Source organism: Zootoca vivipara, chromosome 8, assembly GCF_963506605.1.
Source record: "Zootoca vivipara chromosome 8, rZooViv1.1, whole genome shotgun sequence".
In the NCBI taxonomy this organism is placed as follows: Eukaryota; Metazoa; Chordata; class Lepidosauria; order Squamata; family Lacertidae; genus Zootoca; species Zootoca vivipara.
This window is the reverse complement of record NC_083283.1, coordinates 17,637,356-17,660,216: the sequence shown is the minus strand read 5'-3', so window position 1 is coordinate 17,660,216 and position 22,861 is coordinate 17,637,356. Positions and strand designations below refer to the sequence as shown.

The following is a 22,861-nucleotide window of genomic DNA, read 5'->3' as shown; positions in this document are numbered from 1 at the left end:
ATGACAGCTTCCCTGGATCGACTCTTCAGTCCATCTACTCCAGCCCACTTTCCCAGTCCACATCTGTATTGGAATAGTTGTTGTTTAAAAAATCTAAATAGATTTTTACTGTTTTGCTGTGTTGCCTCCATGGGCTCCTTGGGGGAGGAAAGGTGGGATATAAATGGAATAAACAGCGTTTCCATGCACTCTGAATAAACATAAATAAATACATTATTTCTCCTGTAGCTAGTATTCTGAGATGTACAGTGGTACCTCAGTTCAAGTACACAATTGGTTCCGGAAATCTGTACTTAACCTGAAGCGTACTTAACCTGAAGCAAACTTTCCCATTGAAAGTAATGGAAAGTGGATTAATCTGTTCCAGACGGTCCGCGGAGTACTCAAACTGAAGCATACTTAACCCGAAGTATGAGTGTAATTGGTTCTGGAAGTCCGTACTTAACTTGAAGAGTACTTAACCTGAAGTGAACTTTCCCATTGAAAGTAATGGAAAGTGGATTAATCCATTCCAGACGGGTCCGCAGAGTACTTAAACTGAAAGTACTCAAACCGAAGCGTACTTAAACCGAGGTATGACTTTACTGCAGTTAGATTGCCACAATGTGTTATATGAGAGCTGCCTCTGAAGACAGTTTGGGAAATTCAGCTGGTGCAAAATTCAGCAGCAAAGTTGCTCACCATGGCAAGACGGTTTGAGCATATAACACCAACCCTGGCCTTACCACTGGCTGGCAATTAGTTTTAGGGCCCAATTCAAAGGGCTAGTTTTGACCTATAAACCTTAAATGGCCCAGGACTGCAATACCTCAAGGACTGCTTCTCCCCATATGAACCGACGCACATCCTGCAATCATTATCCGAGGTCTGTCTTCATGTGTCTCCTCCTCCTTGAGAGGTCCAGAGCATGGCAACATGAGAGCAGACCTTCTCTGTAGAGGTTCCCAGCTTGTGGAATACTCTCCTCAGGAAAGCTTGCCTGGTGCCTTTCCAGGCAAAAACATCCCTCTTCCCCCAGGCCTTTGGCTAATTAAACAATCTATGACTGTTTAAACCGCGTGTGTGGCAGTCGGGGGCATGCTCTTGTTGTATTTTTGTGTTTTTATATTGTAAACTGAGCTGTGATTCTCGGATGAAGTGTGGTATAGAAATTTTGATGACAACAACAACAACAATAATGCTATATTTCATAAATTAATTATACATTATGTGAATGTACATCCATTTGCCTGTCCTGTATTTTCTGCTAACCAGTTCCATTGGATTACCTGAAGTTCTAGCATTATTAGAGAGAACAGCACACCATGCAGAATTTTGCACCCCCAGTCAAACTCCCTCTTCTCACTTTTTAAATGAAAGTGTGCCAAATGTTGTAACCATTCATCGCAGAGTTCTTTCACCACCACTCCATCATTTTCTTTACTACAATATTCTTATTGTATAATAGGGTGACACCAGAACTGTAAACATTGTTCCAAGTATGGCCACACACGGCGCTGTGGTCTAAAGCACTGAGCCTCTTGGGTTTGCTGTTCAGAACAGTAGTTCAAATCCATGCAAAGGGATGCACTCCTGTTGCTCTGTCCCACCTTCTGCTAACCTAGCAGTTTGAAAAGATACCAGTGCAAGGAGATAAATAGGTATTGCTGCAGCGGGAAGGTAAACAGCATTTCCTGTGTGGTGTGGTGTGGTGTGGTGTAGAAGAAGAAGAAGAAGAAGAAGAAGAAGAAGAAGAAGAAGAAGAAGAAGAAGAAGAAGAAGAGTTTGGATTTGATATCCCGCTTTATCACTACCCGAAGGAGTCTCAAAGCGGCTAACATTCTCCTTTCCCTTCCTCCCCCACAACAAACACTCTGTGAAGTGAGAGGGGCTGAGAGACTTCAAAGAAGTGTGACTAGCCCAAGGTCACCCAGCAGCTGCATGTGGAGGAGCGGAGACGCGATCACAGCTCCCCAGATTACGAGTCTACCACTCTTAACCACTACACCACACTGGCTCTCAGTGTGTAGTGGTTAAGAGTGGTAGACTCGTAATCTGGGGAACCGGGTTCGCGTCTCCGCTCCTCCGCATGCAGCTGCTGGGTGACCTTGGGCTAGTCACACTTATCTGAAGTCTCTCAGCCCCACCCACCTCACAGGGTGTCTGTTGTGGGTTGTGGGTTAGGAGGGGAAAGGAGATTGTTTGCCACTTTGAGACTCCTTCGGGTAGTGATAAAGCGGGATATCAAAGCCAAATTCCTCCTCCTCCTCCTCCTCCTCCTCCTCCTCCTCCTCCTCCTCCTCCTCCTCCTCCTCCTCCACCTCTTCTTCTTCTTCTTCTTCTTCTTCTTCTTCTTCTTCTTCTTCTTCTTCTTCTTCTTCTTCTTCTTCTTCTTCTTCTTCTTCCTCCTCCTCCTCCTCCTCCTCCTCCTCCTCCTCCTCCTCCTCCTCCATGCACTCTGGTTTCTGTCATGGTGTTCCATTGCGCCAGAAATGGTTTAGTCATGACCTGGAAAGCTGTCTGTGGACAGATGGCAGCTCCCTCGGCCTGAAGCAATATGAGCGCCACAACCCCATAGTCGCCTTTGACTGGACTTAACCATCCAGGGGTGCTTTACCCATTTACCTTTACCTTACAGCATTAATTTGTATAAGGTCATTGCAATACTGGCAGTTTGATTTACAATCCATTTCCTATTAATTCCTAGCATGGAATCCCAACTTCTTCACAGCTGCCACACCTGTATTAATATGTTCATCTTGCCACACACCATGATTTAAATTATGACACAAACATTTATATCCTTGTTAGTCTCTGCTACAATACATTTAATGTATAGTGAATGTTGGATTTTATTTTAAATTTTTTTGCCTCAGTGTGTATCACTTTCCACCTTCTGACACAGAGCCATTGTTATTATATCTGAAAGCCCACACTTCTGAATGGATTTCATTTATAATATAGCTAAAAGAAAATGCACTTTGGTATGAATGGTATTGCAAAATTCATAGCAGTGTGAAATCCAAACATTTCCATTCCAATCCACACATCAGTCCAGGAGGTCAAAGGATCAGGTCAGCTCATATGAGAATCCACACAAAAAAATATGAATCTGCAAGCATCCCTAATTATGGTGTTTATTAGACAGCACTGTTTGTCTTAGATTTACTAAATGAAGATAAACAGCAAATGGGGATGATCAGGTTGCAGCAGAAAGAGAAAGGTGACCAGTTTATACAGGCTGATCTGGCTTCAGGAACTGCAGCCAAGATTTGTTGTTGTTTAGTCGTGTCTGACTCTTCGTGACCCCATGGACCAGAGCACACCAGGCGCTCCTGTCTTCCACAGTTTGGTCAGACTCACGTTGGTGGCTTCGAGAACACTATCCAACCACCTCGTCCTCTGTCATCCCCTTCTCCTTGTGCCCTCCATCTTTCCCAACAACAGGGTCTTTTCCAGGGAGTCTTCTCTTCTCATGAGGTGGCCAAAGTATTGGAGCCTCAGCTTCAGGATCTGTCCTTCCAGTGAGCACTCAGGGCTGATTTCCTTCAGAATGGATAGGTTTGATCTTCTTGCAGTCCATGAGACTCTCAGGAGTCTCCTCCAGCACCATAATTCAAAAGCATCAATTCTTCGGCGACCAGCCTTCTTTATGGTCCAGCTCTCACTTCCATACATCACTACTGGGGAAACCATAGCTTTAACTATGGACCTTTGTTGGCAAGGTGATGTCTCTGCTTTTTAAGATGCTGTCTAGGTTTGTGATTGCTTTTCTCCCAAGAAGCAGGTATCTTTAAATTTCATGACTGCTGTCACCATCTGCAGTGATCATGGAACCCAAGAGCAGGAACTGGCAACCCACTCCAGTATCCCTGCCAAGAAAACTCCATGGACAAAGACAGCAGCCAAGATTAAGGAGATCTTTTTGTTTGGCCTTCATGGCTTTCCATCTCAGCTCGGTACTGCCAGGAACAAGCTCATGGCCATGGCTTATTAAGCAGGCAGTGCCATATCTATGGCAAGGTTAAATAAGGATAAATAGAGCCTGAGGTGGGTGTCCTGGCAGATGATGAAGCAGTTAAAACAGACACACACAAATGAATTTTCTCTCCTCCTCCCCCCCACTTTATTATCATACAGTCTTTCTTTAGCTACTGAACAACATTTGTCATACAATTTCCATATGGTGGATTCCTTTCCTTCTCTCCTCTTTCCCAGTTATCCTCCTTGATGTATATATTTATTTAACTACAATTTAAATTTATTTTGCCTTTCCTCAAAACTGAACTCAGAACAATGCACAACAAAGGTCAGCACATTAAAGACAGATATACATTACCTAAAAAAACAAAAACAAAACCAAGGTCTCCAATCATTTTATTCTCAAAAACTAAATTGTGTCCATCTGAGGAAAATCTCAGTGGAAGCACTGATCAGGACTTATCAAATATGATTTCATACACTTGCTGCTCTTTGCTCTTTCTCTTTCTGAACCCATAAACATAATTTGGCTAAAAATGTATGTTGGCTCTGTAACAGATCTGCTTGCAGTTTTATTGCACATAATAGTCTTGATTCAGAAAGAAGTTTATTACACTCAAAACTCATTGAAACCAATGGGAGAAGTCACTCACAATAGCAAATTTCATTAATTTCAAGGAAACTTGTGGCCAGTTTCCTCTGGAGCAGGATTCATATATTTAACTTTTGAACCAGAGGCCTGATTCACATATACACTTGACTATTTCAATATGGTTGACTAGCCGCTGGATATATGAAACAGCTCTATTAAACAATTTAAATATGTGGTAGTTCATTAATACCTACAAACCATCCTTTGATATGGGAATAAGGAATATAACTGTATGAACCAGGAGGTATTTACTAGTGTCAATTCTCTATGTTTAATGCATGACAGTCATTTGTTTCTCCAGGTTATACGGTATTACCATACATATGCATCACAATCTTATGTATATGTATGAAAAGGGAAGTGTGATTGTGATCAATAGTGTTTAGTACTCCCATGTAAGTGTTTATAGCATTTTGCACTTAATCACAGAGTAATTTGCCATAGAATACAATGCAAACATGTCACCCCCCAAATTTAATTCTGTGGAGCATATTTAAGTACATCTTCAAGTACAGCTACTTTGCTGAACAAAATAAAACATTTCTTTTATTTTGCACCACTACCTCGCCTCACCAAAGCAAGGCAAATCAAGAAGATGCATCTTTTAAACATATGTGTCCCTAAGCGTGCCAGATTATAAAATAAATGAATAATGATTAACTTCTGCTTACCAGACAGTTATGAAATCATATATAGGCTCTGTTTGAAGCACTGTAAAATTTATATAAATTCCATTCCCTGGTGGTACTCTTACAAGCCAAAAGCAGTCTTGGAAGTTTGGGTATTCATCAGGATAGCCGGGAGAGTATATTGTGCCATTCATTGATGTTATATTTCCTCCACAAAGAGCTGTGAAAACAAACAAAACAAAACAGATCACCAAGAAAAGTGATTATGTGTACAAATTCCATATTTCCTCTATTCTCCAGCAGCCTTAACTACCATGTGATATTGTGGTCCAATACCAATCTCTTAACCATCCCACTTTCTCAAGAAGACCATTTCTGGTTCAGCTCAAATTCTCCTTATTTGGAGTACAGTCAATAAAGGGAAAGTTTGCAGGAACTAGTACTTTTCTATTGAAAACATACCTTCACACCTTGGAAGAGGATGGTTCCAATTACGACTTATCCCATGAAGACATGTAAGTGCTGAATTGCCAATTAGCGTGTACCCAGGAAAACACTCAAATGAAACAGTCTGCCCAACAGTGAAGTCAGTTCCGATGACAAAACCATTGCGAAAGGGTCGTGGGTCAGGACAGCTTTGCAGCTGATATGCTGAAATGAAATAGTAAGGATATTTTCTATGCACAAGAATAGAAGGTCTTTGTACAGATATTTTTCTATCTATCTATCTATCTATCTATCTATCTATCTATCTATCTATCTATCTATAAAAGACCTTATAAAATCTTCCAATATGTTATGATGTTGGCTATACTCTGATGAGTCACAACACAATGAACCCAGTTTCCCTAACATTTTTCCACATACACTCAAAATACGTATACTATCACTGTTTCTTGTTGTTGTTTCATTTACTAAAATAAAAAAGCCACAGAAATGAAAGGATTATCTACCCTGCCTCCCTGGAAAGTGTTGGGAGATCCTGTTCTGTTCAAAGGGAACTAAAAGCAATGCTATGGTTCTGCTGGCACAACAGTTGCCTATGTGTGCAATTGAACTTTCCCTTTCTCTCCTGTTCCCTCCAGTCCTCAAAATCAGCTCCAGAAGGTTGGGTGGTTCTCTGGAGCAGATGGGCAGAAGACGATTCGAGAGGAAATGGAGTTGTCATTCTGTGAGTAGATCTCTGCTTTTGCATCACTGGACACAACCCAATATGTCTAATCTGCTACCGTGTGCAAAAATATCTAAAGAATACAGATGGCAGGCTTGAATACACAGTATGCTTTTGGATTTATTTAATTTATTATTTATATACAGGTTATCCATTCACATTTTTAGGGTTGCCTAAAAGGAGGACACATTTGCCGACTTCAACTTTTAACTATGGATCTCTATGGAGATTCTCATCATGAAAAAGAGGGTGTGTCCTGGAAAAAAGAGGACATATGACAACCCTGTATGTCAGCAATGTCCAACCGGTCAACCACGATCGACAGATAGATCATCGTGGTGCTCCAGGTCGATCGCGGGAGTTAAAAAAAAAGTGATCACCCTGTTTCTGCTTTGAAAGTTTGTATTCTGTGCATTGGCGGCTGAGTGTGTGAAGGAGGGTGGTCAGTGGAGTGTTGGGCTATTGATTTTATGCAATAGTTCCCCCAAAAAGCTCTGCTCACTCCCCCTAAAAAAAAGCTTCAGAACTATGGGCAATGACAATGGGTAGATCAGTCCCAGTTTAATTATACTGGGAGTAGATTGCACTCACTAGAGAGTTGGACGTGCTTGCTGTATATGGTCTATGTAAAAACAAACCACAGAAAATGAAACAAAACAATAAAATTATCCTAAAACCAAGCACCACCATACAATGCCTGCAGGAACTATAACATATTACCATCTTGTCCACACTTTGCTTGTCCTGCGGTTTTCCATTTGCCCTGTGGCCACTTTCTCTAGGAAAATATGTTCTTTACTGCTGAATTGGAGCAAAACCTGATTGACGTTTGTTCTGATTCAGAGGTAAAGAGTGGGTTTTCAATGGGGAAAGTGGCAGGGCAAGTGGAATTGTGGACAAACCCTTAGTCATACACCTGAAGTGCATCGAGATGTCTGTCTAATCTCAATTCCACAGGCTTGGCTCCACTACCGTGAGTGCATGGCATCTTTTCACCAACTGCCCTTGCACCCAGGATGTGGCTCTCATCAAGCCACAAAGGCTCATGGTGCTCCTATTTCCTTGCTGGTGGACATTACAAATACTTCCATTCATGCTAAAGCAATAACCTACAGGTGGAGTTCGGCTTTCTTCACTGGTCTCTCCCACTACTCAAAATCCTTGGTCATTGCTTCGTGCCCTTCACACTGACCCCTGTGCCTTCTGTTTGGCTTTGTCTCATCCTCTGGATACAAACACATACTTTACAAGTTTCTAAAAGAAGCAGTTGAAATCACTCACCTTGATATACAATATGAAACCCTTGTTTGTTTTGAGAATAGTCACTGTGAAAATATAAGCTGGTTTCATGGGTTGTGCTGAAGAGAGAAGCCGGTATTTGAGGGCCACTGAGTCTCCCAATGACAGTACTAATATCTGCTGACCCACTTCTTACTTCCAAATAATCATGTATTGTCTCCGTTGAAAAATTGGCAAATTGCAGGTGAACACCTGAAAAGCATTTTTTGATAAACAAAAATATACCAACGTTCTGGGTAGTAATAATGCATAGAAATATATGTGGTGATATCCAACAATAGTCATGCTCAGAGTAGACCGACTGAAATAAATGTATTTTAAATGTAAGTCTATTGATTTTAATGGGCTTTCTCTGAGCATGACTTAGCTATCACCTATAAATTATGTTTTTTAAAAAACAGCAGTCATGAGGATGTCATATTACTGGAATGACATGACATGCAATCTGATTCTGATGTTTTCATTAGGGGACCACATTTTACTTAAGTCACTCGGGGAGCAATCCTATAGCATACCTTCCCCCATCCCAAGGACCCACCCGGCTGGGCTCAGCCTGACGGATCTTAACCTGGTATAAGCCCAGAAAAAAAAGGGGAATTCTGAGGGTGTGGCAGGGGTGGGACTTAGGTTGGATCCTGGCTCAGTACCTGGCAACCCAGCAAAAGTTCAGATAGCAAAAAGGGTGGTGTAACTCGAAAACTATTTGAACAGCTTAACTTTGTGCCAGCTTCTTTTGTATAGGATTGCTCCCTCAATCTCTAAACACATTCATCATCACAGAAGTTATATAAATAGAATTTAAAACATTCATTCTCACTCATCTGGGTACTGAAAACAACTTCTAGATCAAGTTTTATCATTACCCTTTCTTTTTAAAATTGATATTCAGATTTTACTTAAATTGGAAAGTTACATTCCCTTTGCTTCTTGCCGTGCAATTTTGCCTCCATACAATACGTACCCTATTGCATTTCCAAGGAAAGGTTTTATTTTAGCTCTAAATGTCTATATAATTCATCCCATTTGCTCTGAGTCTCTGGGGTAGAATCAGTTGAACGAATGTATGAAATAAAGTTAATTATTTTGGGACCTTTTGAGGGACTATTCCATGTGGCAAGAAAATAGATTTACAAAATAGTGAATGCTTATTTTTACATCAATTAATTATTTTGATACCTCATAAGACATATTTAGTGCAAATCACAGTAAGAACCAAACAGTTCCCATTCATTGGATACAGACCTCAGAAAGCTGTGAACTTATATCTCATAGAAAATGATTAAATGAATGCATTCCACTAGCATTAAAAGTACATTATGTACCGGTATCTTCAGTTGAGCTGGAGATCCACTGCATCCAAACCTACTCATCCTGGCTGATCTTGCATAGGATTGCCCCTCAGTTAGGGCCACTGATTTCAATGGGTCTACTCTAAGTAAAACATAGGTGACTACCACCCAGTGTAAACAATAGTAGGCAAGTTGGACTAGTGATATATAACTCCTCTGTTCTAGTTGGACTAGTGATATATAACTTCCTCTGTTCTTAAAATAACAAACCCCGAAAGCTTATATGTTAATATAGGAGAGATACCATCCAAAAGTAAGGTAAAAAGGTAAAGGGACCCCTGACCATTAGGTCCCATCGCGGACAATTCTGGGGTTGCGGCACTCATCTTGCTTTACTGGCCGAGGGAGCCGGCGTACAGCTTCCGGGTCATGTGGCCAGCATGACTAAGCTGGCTAACCAGAGCAGTGCACGGAAACACCGTTTTACCTTCCTGCCAGAGTGGTACCTATTTATCTACTTGCACTTTGACGTGCTTTCAAAATGCTAGGTTGGCAGGAGCAGGGACCGAGCAACGGGAGCTCACCCCGTCGTGGGGATTCAAACCACCATCCTTCTGATCGGCAAGCCCTAGGCCCTGTGCCACAGGGCTTTAGACCACAGCGCCACCCACGTCCCTTTAAAAGTAAGGTATATATTTATATATAAAAGCACTTACAAGAACAAGTGCAATAATAGCAGTAATAGCAAAAAGTCACGCTGGATTAATACATACCAAAACCAATGGGAAGTTTTATAGTCCATGTGCAGTCCAGACTGCTAGGATAGTTCCCAGGAAATCCTGGGCTAAGGATGACTCCACTGAAGTCTGACATAAAACCACCACACTGTGCTACAAAAGGAGAGAGAAATATAAAGACATAACACAAAACAAGATTAAAATAACATTTAAAAGTTAAGCTTCTCGATTTGCTACACACGCGGTGTTTTTAAAATTCAAAACTTGAATATTATTTTATGTGACGACGAACATGGCCTCTAACAGAACTCAGGGGGTTGCCTAAGGGGCACTCCAATCCTAATGACAAGCACTGAGGTGTCAGCCTGCTGCCAGTTACCCCAAGATTAACACCCCACCCCCAGCAAAAAACAAAAAACAAAATCCAGTGGGAGAACAGAGGATGTTCAGTGGCCACAGAATGCTAGGCATCTGTTGGGAGGGGAGAGAAACAAAAAATGAGGGGAGGTGGGATTGTTTAATTGTTTTCATTTCTATCCCTTCCTTCCTTCCTTCCTTCCTTCCTTCCTTCCTTCCTTCCTTCCTTCCTTCCTTCCTTCCTTCCTTCCTAAGGAGCCCTGGGTGTCTAAAAACAAAATAATAAAACAATACAATTAAAATATTGTTGCAGGTTCTACTTTGTGCTTTATCTTAAACGTTTCATTGTCTGCTATTCTTCCACCTTTGAAATTAAATAAATAGTGTTGCACAAAAGACATACCTAAGCAAATTGGAATGGGATAATTCCATCTTCTTACTGGTCCAGGCATGCAGGTTATATGTGAATGCCCCTGTAATGGCAAGATAAACGTTTTCAAATTTAGCAGTCTACCAATGCAGTTCTTTCCTGCCATGGCTGATCGTTACAATGTTGTTCCCCAGCTCACTTCGTACAAAAGGAAGTATTTGGGAGAAAGCATGTCAGGTCCTGGACATTAGAACTGACTATTCAGGTTCATGGGCCTGGACATCTGAATAATAAACCACAAGTATCTCATATTTATCAAGCTAGGTGTGCTCCACTGGAAATGGCAATTATATGGTTCAAATCACAAAGCTGAAGCTCATTACTACACATTTTATATTGCAGATGCATTATGTGAATGCTTACTTACAAACAAATCAAATTACACATATGCACGCTTTAAAAAATCTACCTGGAGGGAATATCCTTGATCACACTGGAAAGAGACCACATCGCCAACCATGTATCTGTCTCCAACTTTAATTCCACTGCTGGGGGTTTGAGGTTCAGGGCAAGAGTCCAAACCTATAGCTGTGAAAAGTTAAAAAACTTAACAATGACAAAATAAATTTCCTCCATTATAGAGACAGATCCCCAGACATATACAGCACACAGTTGCTCAATTTGTCAAGCAAGTACACACATGCACTGAGATTTTTGACAGAAGAATTGCAGCTATTAAGTGGTGCTTTTCAAAACCTCAAAGAATGCTTTCCACATCATCCTGCATGGCACGGGGCTCTTGAATATTTCAGAGGGTTCTGGGAAGTGTTTTAGGATAGCCTTGGCGGATCAAAATAGCACCAGGTACAAAATTACGGCAAAGGAGCCAATTGCCAACTATACTTCAAGAACCATACTGCATATGCATGTAAGTCTCCAGCATTCATGGTCTGGTACAGTGCTTCCATCTCCTCCCTCTGCATCCAAGTGAAGAGCATCCCAAACACAGACACCAGAAACTATAGTAGGATTATGTGGCCAATTCTTGAAGCTACTCGGCTAGAGCCTCAGAACGATTCACAGTTGTAACCTGGAGGAGTGGGAATGGAGAAGCTCATCTCCAGGGAAGCTAAACAGCGTAGCCTCGCAGTAACAGGAAAGAGTCAGATGCAAAGATAGACTAAGGACATAAGAAGATCCTGGCTGGATCAGTCCAAAGGCCCATCGAGTCCAGTGTCTTGTTCTCACCAGACGCCTATGGGAACCCTGCAAACATGAGAGAAGTGCAAAAGCACTTTCCCCATTTGTGTTTCCAGCAACTGGTAAAGGAAAGGAGACCAGGAAGAAGAGAGGAATGATGGGAAGGTTTAGTAGCAAGCAAGGGGACAAAGCATAGTGGAGCAAACCTAATAAACAAAAAAAGAGTATAGTCTGTTGGGGGCTTGGATCTGGATATAGGGCGGTATAGAAATACTGTAACAACAACAACAACAACAACAACAACAACAACAACAACAACAACAACAACCTTCTAACTCAGGCAGAATTATGGTGCTGGAGGAGACTGCAAGAAGATCAAACCTATCCATTCTGAAGGAAATCAACCCTGAGTGCTCACTGGAAGGACAGATCCTGAAACTGAGGCTTCAATACTTTGGCCACATCATGAGAAGAGAAGACTCCCTGGAAAAGACCCTAACGTTGGGAAAGATGGAGGGCACAAGAAGAAGAGGATGACAGAGGACAAGATGGCTGGACAGTGTTCTTGAAGCTACAAACATGAGTTTGACCAAACTGCAGGAGGCAGTGGAAGACAGGAATGTCTGGTGTGCTATGGTCCATGGGGTCACGAAGAGTCAGACATGACTAAACGACTCAACAACAACAACTCAGGCAGAGGGCTTTCTCGGTAGTGGCGCCTACCCTGTGGAATGTCCTCCCATCAGATGTCAAAGAAATAAACAACTACCTGATGTTTAGAAGACATCTGAAGGCAGCCCTGTTTTCTGAAGTTTTTAATGACTGATGTTTCAATGTACTTTTAATCTTTTGCTGGAAGCCACCCAGAGTGAGAAACCCAGCCAGATGAGCAGGGTAAAAATAAATTATTATTATTATTATTATTATTATTAAGCAACAAAGCCAGATGAAATGAGAACACAGTCCAGAAGATTAAATACTTCTTTACAGTTACAAATTGCAAGGGATTGATGGTGTGTAGTGTGTCCTTTAGGAGAGCATATCCACCATTATTCATCTTCTCATTGAGGAGCATTTGGTATTTTTCTTTAGGAACCTCTGATTTCTAATAATTGTCTAGGTATCAATGGCAAGCGAGCCAATTTGGGGAGGGTGATTTGAAAGAACTGAAACAGCATTCTGAAGCATATCCACAGCAATCCCTGTGAGCAGAAAGGAGAGTATGAGTCCCTTTCAGGAGACAAGATTCCAAAAGTGCTTCAGCCACAAGTTTAATAATCATAAAGATCTCAAGTGTTTAAAAATTAAGCATGATGTTTAAATATTAAACGTGAAGGACTTGCTTCTGGTTGTTAGGCCAGCATTAAAACTGGCTTAAAACTGAATAGGCATCACTTACAAAAGGGTTCCCATGTTGCTCATGTCTGGAAAGCTTGCTTGGAAAGTAACATTCAGCCAAGTCAGATATGCCAATTAAAAACAAAATAAAATGCCTTTTCAAATTACAGCTCACATAGTGAAAATTACTTGTAACTATTTAAACTTCTGTGGCTCTGGACTAGGGAAATTGCTTGGAGGTTCTTTGAAACTATTTATCTTAATGCCGTTTTGGAGACTTAGCACAGCTGTTAATGAAACCTAAACAACTGAAAGTAACAATCTACTGTGTTCACTTAATAAAAACCTTGTTTAGATGTATATTCAGCTTAATTGGGGGTCCATTTGTGGCCTTGCGCAGAATAACAGTGTGATAAATTCTGATGAAACCATGCTATTTATTGTGCAGCACTAATTACTTAACCATTTAAACTTGCTGCTTGCTGAAATCACATAGGAATTTATTCCATGGTTCAACAAAGTTACAATCCATAACCCGTCTGGAGCCTCTATAAGGTTAATCACTATGCGCAGGGACATGGGATGTGCATGTTTAAATCATTATTTGGCAAATGGCCTAGCACATTTCACTAAATCTTACCCAAACCGATCTCGCAGCACAAGCGTGAAGATATAATTAAATAAATGTATAACTGCAAATCCTTGGAGTAGGCAGAAAGTAAATGTAACATGCATGCCCACCCCCCGACTGCAGTCACAAGGGAGACCTACAAGGGCCTGGCTCTACATGGCAATTTTGAATCCTCTCTCTTTCCAAAAGTATTATCCTTGGCAACAAGCACCACTATCTCACACGGCAATATTTTAATGCATTAAAAATAATTCCATATATCAATTTAAAGATCTACATATCAGTTTCCCCATACTCAATGCAGTCTGCATCCAAATGTAATTAAACACAATTCCACCTTTTAAAAACAATAAGTAAATAAGTAAATATGGAATACAACCAAAAAATCCTAAGGCAGCCACTGAAGAAAGTCTGAGTAGCCTACAATTTGCTTCAACAGTTGAAAGCCTTCAAAAATACATAGATCTCACAACATCCCTAGAAGATCACAAGAGGATAAACAGTCTTTAACTGTTATTAGGGGGCTGACTCCAAAGACTTGGAGGAATTACGGAGAGAGAGAGAGAGAGAGAGAGAGAGAGAGAGAGAGAGAGAGAGAGAGAGAGAGAGAGAGAGAGAGAGAGAGAGAGAGAGAGAGAGAAGCTTCTTCCCCCTGGTTTAAGGGTAAGCACCAGCACTCCAATTTGCTGCAATGGGAGCTTTTACTGGCAAGCAAATTGCAGGTGTGGATTGGAAGTGAACTTGCAGGCGCTGTGTGTGTGTGTGTGTGTGTGTGTGTGTGTGTGAAGTATAAAGGCCCTCAAACTTCTATTGCTCCATACCAGGGTACTGATCACAATTGGGCCCCACAGCTGCTATTTCTGAAAAATAAAAATAAAATCTGTGTGCTCAAGAACAAACAACATGTTCCATGCCACATATACCAAAGTACATGTGCATATTACCAGCAAGTACCTCACCATTTCGCCAAGAATTCCATCTACAGTATAGACAAAGATTTCATAGTGCTGAGTTATGGCTGCTTTTTTTACCTGCTCTCCTTTTCTGAAGTTAATTGTTCACAAATACCATTTTAATTATTAATATAGCTTTTAAAAATGAGTAATCCCAAATGAAACTGGAGGAAAGCACAGTTAGGCTACATATTTCTTTAAGCAATTGCTTACTCTTCCATTTTTTGAGTCATTATCTCTATTTATATGGATTTTTTTGTCAGTTGCTGATTGTTAAAGTGACAGATATCTAGTTTGTGGCACACACACACAAAATTCATATACATTTTTGTCTGAATAGATAATCAGAAGAGCACATAGTAGATACAGGGGTATTAATATAATTGAGCACCCAATAAATCTCAGAATACTACCCTGCTGTTCCAATTCTCCACCTGTAACCAACTAATTAAAAAGACAAAAAGCTGCAGGCAGCTGACGAAGAAATAAATGTGTCAACCTCCCCCCCCACCCCACATGTTTCAGAGAAAAATCCACAGATCAGGTCATCTTAGGTCAACATTTATGACATACCATAATGTTAGAGAGTTCCTTAAAATCTTCCTTGAATTCGCTTGTATAAAATTAACTCCATGTATTATAAGAAGACTCTCACAATACCATAACGCGGGAGATTGTGGTTGTCATGATCAGGCTTAGTGCATGATTAGGTACATATATGTATACTGTATATGTTTACATACTTCCCAAAAAAACTCCAAGTGGTTTTATCATTCTTCCTTGTCTAAAGCGTTTTTATGGTCATTTGCCATGACAATAATCACCTTGCTAGGGAAGACCTGGTTTTATAGAAATTCATTCTATAAATTGTCCTGGCCAGGATCTATCATCTTTAATTTGAGTGTGTTTCTGCAGTTCAGCTTCTGGTATTTTGGTTTAAGTACTGGAGGTTCCCATAAAGATGGAGCTTGATGCTTCTTCCTTGGCTTATCTCTGAAATCACCTGACACATACTCACAGAATCACTAGCTAAATGTCTCTCGATATTATCCATCCCCAGTCCCTGGAAAGGAGAATATATGGCCCTTGGAATGTTGAGAGACTGAAACTCCTATCAGCCTTTAGCATTTACCATGTTGGCTAGGGCTGATGGGAGCCTGGACTCCAACAGCAACTTGAAGGGCAGGTTTCCCATCTCGGTTCTACTCCTTTACTTCCTAATCGGATCTCATGCATCAGCTAACTGCCCATGTCTTTCCTAAGGAGGTAGCCTTAAACCAGATCTATCTAGCTCTACACTGACCAAGGTGTTAGGCAGAGATCCTTCACATCACCTGTCATCCGATCTTTGTTTAACTGGAGATGCAATGGATTGAATATGCAATGCAACTGCTCTAGCGCTGAGCTGTGGTCTTCCACTATATTGTGTTCTAAAACAACAGTTTTGGCTTTGTCCACAGTTGTGACAAAGATGGAATCAGTCTGTGAAATGTGCAGAGGAGTGAAATTGTTTATTATCAATTGTTCAGCTGTCAATCATAGGTACGCAAATGAGTACTCTAGGCACCTACAAGATATATTCCAGGTGCAATGACTGGAACAGTTACTGAGATCAATACATAATGGTGACAACTCCCTGAAATCTCAACACTCTTTTCCTCTCCTCCTAGCTTTAAAACATCCAATTACTCTGATATCTTTGGAAACTCGACAGCAAGGCAGTAAAATGCAAGGTGGAAGAAGAGGATTACATGACAGCAGATGAAACAAATACAAATACACATCTCTATCACAACTACTGCTATTGAACACCCAAAATTCAACATTTTCTGGTCGCATTGCAAAATGGTTTAGGACTGAAACAGGCAGTAAACAAAAATCAGTCAGATATACTGATAACAACACTTCAGTTTGTGGCTCTAGTCTTCCTGAATATATTTACTTATTTTTTTAAAAATGATACAAAAACTTTATACCGACTTCCAAAGAACCTGAAACATCTATCAATTTCTCCCATCAATCAACCATCCTTCTAAAGCTGACATAGGTGGTAAGTCCTAACAGGACTGAGGTCAAAATGGTACTTCTGAGAAACAATAGGGAAGTGTCAGGATGCTTGAGGCAACCCCAAGGTTTACAGTAGTAGAAATGTTCTGTTAAAATCTAAGACAACAATCCTACAAAAACATCCCAATGAAGTTCCAGCACAGTGGTGAACCTTGGTGTTCAAATTTCAGTGGTGTCCTGGGTGATGCCAAAATCTGGCGCCTCACGCCTCTTTGCCTTCCACTGGTGGTGGAACTGCTCTGGTGCCCCATAAGCTACACCAGGTGTACCCCCTAGAGCCACCGTTGTTCACCATGTTCAGCAGAGACAAAATGAAGACTGACATTTGGAAAAGAAAGAAATGGAAACTGTGGTGGGCAAGGGGATGCCCTTTTGTTCTCCCATTTTGACCACTAATCCAGTTCCGTAGTTGCAATCTGTTATAGAAATAACGGCAAAAAATTTTAAAAGGAAAATCAACACCCAATTCTGTCAACTAGATCAAGACCTGAATGGTTTGAAGGAAATCCTCTCTGTCTCCAAAACTATCCTGGCTTACACAAGCATAACATATATCATATGTACATTACCTGTATACTCCAAATGGAATCCAGCAGCTGACACACTAATATCTGACTGAAAGTTTAGGTACAAGTTGTTGGATGTACTGTTGAGAAGTGGAGGTATTGTAGTTCCTGGGGGAAATGAAAATAGAAAAATATAAAGTTAGTACTTTGAGTAATACAGCTATTACGCTCCTTAGATTTTGTCTTTAAATGTATGAAATCTTGCACGCACGTACAAAATTCAAACATTCTCCAGTTTGTAGAATGTCTCCATCTTGCTACTATAAGGTAACAGTAAAATCACAGAATCATAGAATTGTGGAATTTTTTGCCCAATGTGTGGTTCGAACCCATGACCCTGATATTAAGAGTCTCACGCTCTGCCAACTGAGCTATCTCAGCATGATTGGTTTTACTCTATTGTATCTTTTGAAATTTTTGCTATAATTACAATATATATAGTGGCAATAATAATAATAACAACAACAACAACAACAACAATAATAATAATAATTTATTATTTATACCCCATCCATCTGGCTGGGTTTCCCCAGCCACTCTGGGCGGCTTCCAGCTGAATATTAAAAACAATACAGCATAAAACATTTAAAAAATCCCTAAACAGGGCCGCCTTCAGTTGTTTTCTCAAAGTAAAATAGTTACTTATTGCCTTGACATCTGCTGGGAGGGCGTTCCACAGGGTGGGTGCCACTACCGAGAAGGCCCTATGAAGGCAAGAGTTTTTGGCAATGGTTCATGGCAACTATCGGATTTCAGCAGCTCCTTAGCAAAAGGCTGCCAGTGGAGCACTGGTACATATGCCATGCCCAGCAATGCAGCTGCCCAGCATTTTTTTCTTCATCTTCCACTTCTCCTGCTACAGCAGCAGCAACAGCACCACTCACCACCCTCTCTACCCCACCCCACCAAATCTATAGCCCTACAGGCCAGGGCTTTGCATTTTAGGTACATTGAAATACTGGTACATATTTAGGTACATTAAGATACTGCTGCTGGAGGAGACTCTTGAGAGTATCATGGACTGCAAGAAGATCAAACCTATCTATTTTTAAGGAAATCAGCCCTGAGTGCTCACTGGGACAGATCCTGAAGCTGAGGCTCCAATACTTTGGCCTCCTCATAAGAAGAAAAGACTCCCTGGAAAAGACCCTGATGTTGGAAAATATTGAGGGCACAAGGAGAAGGGGATGACAGAAGACAAGATGGTTGGACAGTGTTCTCGAAGCCACCAACATGAATTTGACCAAACTGCAGGAGGTAGTGGAAGACAGGAGTGCCTCACATGCTCTGGTCCATGGGGTCACAAAGAGTCGGACACGACTTAATGACTAAACAACAAGAAGACACTGGATAACCACTACTGTCTGAAGTTGAACTTGGCTCCCATTCAAAAGTGGCACTGTCGCCCACCATAGCTAAAATGACCATATGAGATCCCAAGCACAGAGGGCCATGAATGTTGGCACAGTTAGGTAAGAAAGTGAGCGGGGGAAGGAGAAATTTAGAGCCATAAATTATTTCTCTTGCATGGCACTAGGACTCAGGTTCAAGTCTTATTTCTATTTCACACTCACTTTAATATCTGCCTGTACTAGAACAGGAAATATAGGTTGTGGTTAGGCTTGAGCAAGAATGGAAAAAAGGGAACAAGCAGAACAAATGTCAGAGGTACTCTGCACATGCCCATGTTCTAGGGAAACACACATACATGAAAAATGGGAAGTTAACATTTAGGGACATGAGTCACAGACAGCACATGTGGAGGACATTTGGGTGTACACGTGGTCAAAGGCCTTCATGAAGGAAAGAGAAAGGAGTGAAGAGACAAACAACTGTATAAGAAGGAATAGAGACATGTCAGGACACAGCTGTGAATTCTCTTTGACTGTTCCCCTGCCCCTGAGTTATGAGCTGGAGAGTATGGGATCCTGGGCTGACCGATCATCATTGCCACCTTTAAACACTACTACTCTGAGAATGTAAGAAGTGTTTTCTCTTCTTTCTATGCTTGTGTGAAATTTTGTGCATGTATCCTTCAAATAAAACTCTTGGCGATGAACCATAACCTCATTTGTTCTGTTCGCATCATAAGCCTAGCAGCTGACCAAAAGCTCCACAGACCAGGTAAAAAGTGACAGGGAAGTTTTGTAGGAACCTCCAGGTTAAAAGTCTGGTACCAAATTTAAAAATTCCTAAAATTAAATTCCTAGTGGGGCCTTTTTAGCTGCTGGGACTCTCCACCAGGGCCCACACTAGCTGACCACTGATGATGGGCCTGAGTTAGCTGGAGAAAAACAAATAAGAATGGGTTTTACTAAAGCAGAAAAAGTTTAGAGTATTGAAAATTCAGAAAGGCTACATGTTCCAGAGGACACTAAATACTGTTGAGAGTTTGGACAGTATTCTATTTATTACTTATAGTATATCAAAGGAGTGGCCGAACCATGACTGGAACACTTCAGTAATCCAAGCAGTTCAACCAGATATCACATTCAAAGAAGTCAGATCAAGCAAGAGATATGATCCTACGCCTTCCATCTACACAACAGGACTAAGGAAGCCCTGAAGGGAAAATATATGATGAAACAGCAGCTCAATCAACTGAACAAGTCAAAGAAATAGGTCCCTAGGGTTCCTGGGCTAGTTTGGAAGAGGAAAGGAATGAGAACAATGATATAGCTAGTAATGGGGCAAGGAAGAAGAGGATGCATTGGTGACTGTGATTCACAGGCACGTGAATGGTTTTGTATGCAGAAGAATCTTCAATTTAGACACTTCGGTGGATTCTGGATATTTTGTTATTTGTATTCAACTTCCATCCAGGTTGCATAGTACAAAATCCATTAAGAGCCAATTGTTTTTTGAAGTCTAGTATTCGTAAACAGGATCTGCTCTAGACGACAAATATTGGAAATATAATTCACACTACCCTGCACTCACAATATATGTGATATGTAGCAGCAAATGGCAATACAATATGTTTTAATGCAGACATCGAAATATGGTAGCACTTGGTAATGAAACCCCAGAAATCTGGCATGCAGCTTTGAATCTCTAACTCGTTCCAAAAGATGTATTATGTATTACGTGAACCCAATTCCATATCTTTATAGCTGGCATCTTCAGAAGTGGCACAGGTTGATAGTTTATCATAAAAGGGAGTACCAGAAATGTAGTCATTCTTTCTATTCACCTGAATAGCTTCCAAGCCTCGGGGCATTATTATCAGCACCATCATAAAAATCCAAAGAGTCCCAGTTATGCTCAGTTGCAAAACTTATAACCTGTACCTATGAAGAAGAAAAAGTTAATGGCAAAATTATGAGAGAATTCCAAATTCTACAATTTTCCCGGATTCACAACTATCATAAAAAGTATATTTTGAGCAGCTATACTTTTTGCAAGTAGTGAAGGCTTGCAATGAAAACTGGGTTCAACTAGGCATGGAAGGAGAGTACCTCGTATAACATCTAATACTGTCCTCAGTTATCTCCATTTCTTCTGACATTGTAACATCCACCTGTTCTACAAAGTACTGGTTTTGGGGCTTGCTGACAGAAGTTAGTGATGCTTACCTAATAACGGTGGACACCCCAAAAGTTTTGCCCTGCATGAAAGGAGAGCTAGATGTATGGTAACAATGAGATTTCCAACCACACGTTCACTGCCAATAAATAAAGTTGTGACACATGTATGGGTGAAGTTGTGGGAAGAAGGGGTGCTTCAGTCATTCCTCTTTCAGATATTTTTCCATATCAACCACTGTCCATGGACACTTTCACCACTAGACTAGATGACATGTCTGGAACCACCAGTAAAAGAAGAGTGAAAAAAGGCAGTGAGGATGGTTAAACCATCCTCCTTTTGCTCTCCAAACACTCTCCTATTACCAATTTGCACATCAATGGCAAACAGGATTTGGAATCCTCTCTTCCTTGCTGAATGTCTGCTTGTACGCAGAGTGATGAAATTGGGCCAAGTCTCAGTAGGTAATAAACATAAAATAATAGAAACAACTTCAAATAATGGTTACACACACCCCTGGACTCTATGTGCTTTTTTTGTATCATTTTGTACAATTGGGCTTTTAAAAAATGAAACAAAATGCAACAATGCACAAGCAACCTGGACATATGTGGTTATTCAATGCTTGAGTACCAGAAATGTCGTCATTCTTTCTATTCACCTGAATAGCTTCCAAGCCTCGGAGCATTATTATCAGCTAGTGGGCCTACACTACCAAATTATGTGTAGAAATCCATTTTGAAAAGATACCTCCTCCATTCTTACAACTTCTTGCAACTAACAGATACCATAAAGGCCAACGAAGTTCTCTAAACTATGCTTATTTCTATATCCTGAGTTCTGGAATAGGGGGGAAATAGTGTTTCCAGTTAATTGGGTATTTCTCATTGTTAACAAACTGGGGGGAAATGTTAGCTTTCTGAAAATAGAGTGGGTGGTAGGCATTGTCAGGTCTTCATATAACTTAATTACATAGAAATTCTGCTGTGTGAAATATACTGCATAAAGGAGCTGAGGGTGGTCACCCCCAATTCTAAATATGAAACTGCCTTATAATGAATCATGCTATTGGCTCATCTGATCTGGTACTATAATGGCAGCAGCTCTCTGGCCACGGTACTTCACAGTCCTGGTACCTGACACTTTTTTCTTTCTTTTCAGAGATAAAAGAGATCAAAACTGGGACCTTCTTACACCCTTGTGCAAATTAATTGAAACAAACAATGCAGTTTATTGAACAAAACTCACATACTGTATACATGTACAAAACTCACATATACATACATTAGTAACGGAAATGACCTCCACTATTTTTAAGCAGCATTTGAACACGGTTTGGCACGGAGTCTACTAGTTTTGAACAGTCACTGTTGATTTTCGGATCCTTGTACCACACTTGAATCAGCGCCTGAATGAGGTTCTCCATAGTCGTATAGTCTACAGCACGGAGGCAACTTTTGCATATAGCCCACAAATTCTCAATGGGATTTACGTCCGGGGAAATCCCTGACCATTCAGGTACCTGTATTTGCTGCTCTGCCATGAATTTCTTCACCACTTCCGATGTGTGACAGGGGGCTAGGTCCTGCTGCAATATCCCAGTACCGTCAGGATACCTCTTTTCCAGCTCTGCAATAACTATATTTTGTAGAACTTCAATATATTGTGACGAGTGCATCATTTCTTCTATTGGCTGCAGGCTTCCGACAGCATAATGATCAACTGACTTTTCATGCTTGTTTTGAGTAAAGGATTACGAGTAAGATAGAAAACATGCTTTGTTTTAATTAATTTGCACAAGGGTGTAGGGTCACCAGGTGAAAAAGAGGTCGGAATTCCTGCAGCCTTGACAGTATTTGTAGAAGAGGTAATTTTACCACTTGTAGCTAGTAAACTAATGGAAGAGTTTGACCTCACCTCCCTGCTACCATTTGGAGCCTGGCAGAGTTTTGGACCATGCAGCTAAAATGTCATTAGTTCTAGCACCTTAAATTACCTTTCATATATTATAATTATAAAAACTGTTAAAATTGTAGAATTTTAACCTAGATATACTAAAAGTAATATTTCTCAACAGGAATGTCTCTCGCAGTAAATTACTCCAGGAAAAAGGTTTA

The 22,861-nt window shown here is 40.7% G+C and overlaps 1 protein-coding gene across 1 annotated transcript in view; it reads right to left on the bottom strand.

Annotated features, from left to right (window-relative positions):
* The window catches only part of CSMD3 (CUB and Sushi multiple domains 3), a 584,303-nt gene that overhangs the window by 77,651 nt on the left and 483,791 nt on the right, over positions 1 to 22,861 (bottom strand). The window contains exons 37-44 of the mRNA XM_060277658.1: positions 20,413 to 20,509; positions 17,223 to 17,327; positions 10,934 to 11,052; positions 10,498 to 10,567; positions 9,774 to 9,890; positions 7,694 to 7,903; positions 5,704 to 5,892; positions 5,284 to 5,461 (exon numbers count right to left, since the gene is read on the bottom strand). Coding sequence (XP_060133641.1) covers positions 5,284 to 5,461; positions 5,704 to 5,892; positions 7,694 to 7,903; positions 9,774 to 9,890; positions 10,498 to 10,567; positions 10,934 to 11,052; positions 17,223 to 17,327; positions 20,413 to 20,509 — 1,085 coding nt within the window. The remainder of the gene's footprint in view (positions 1 to 5,283; positions 5,462 to 5,703; positions 5,893 to 7,693; positions 7,904 to 9,773; positions 9,891 to 10,497; positions 10,568 to 10,933; positions 11,053 to 17,222; positions 17,328 to 20,412; positions 20,510 to 22,861) is intronic.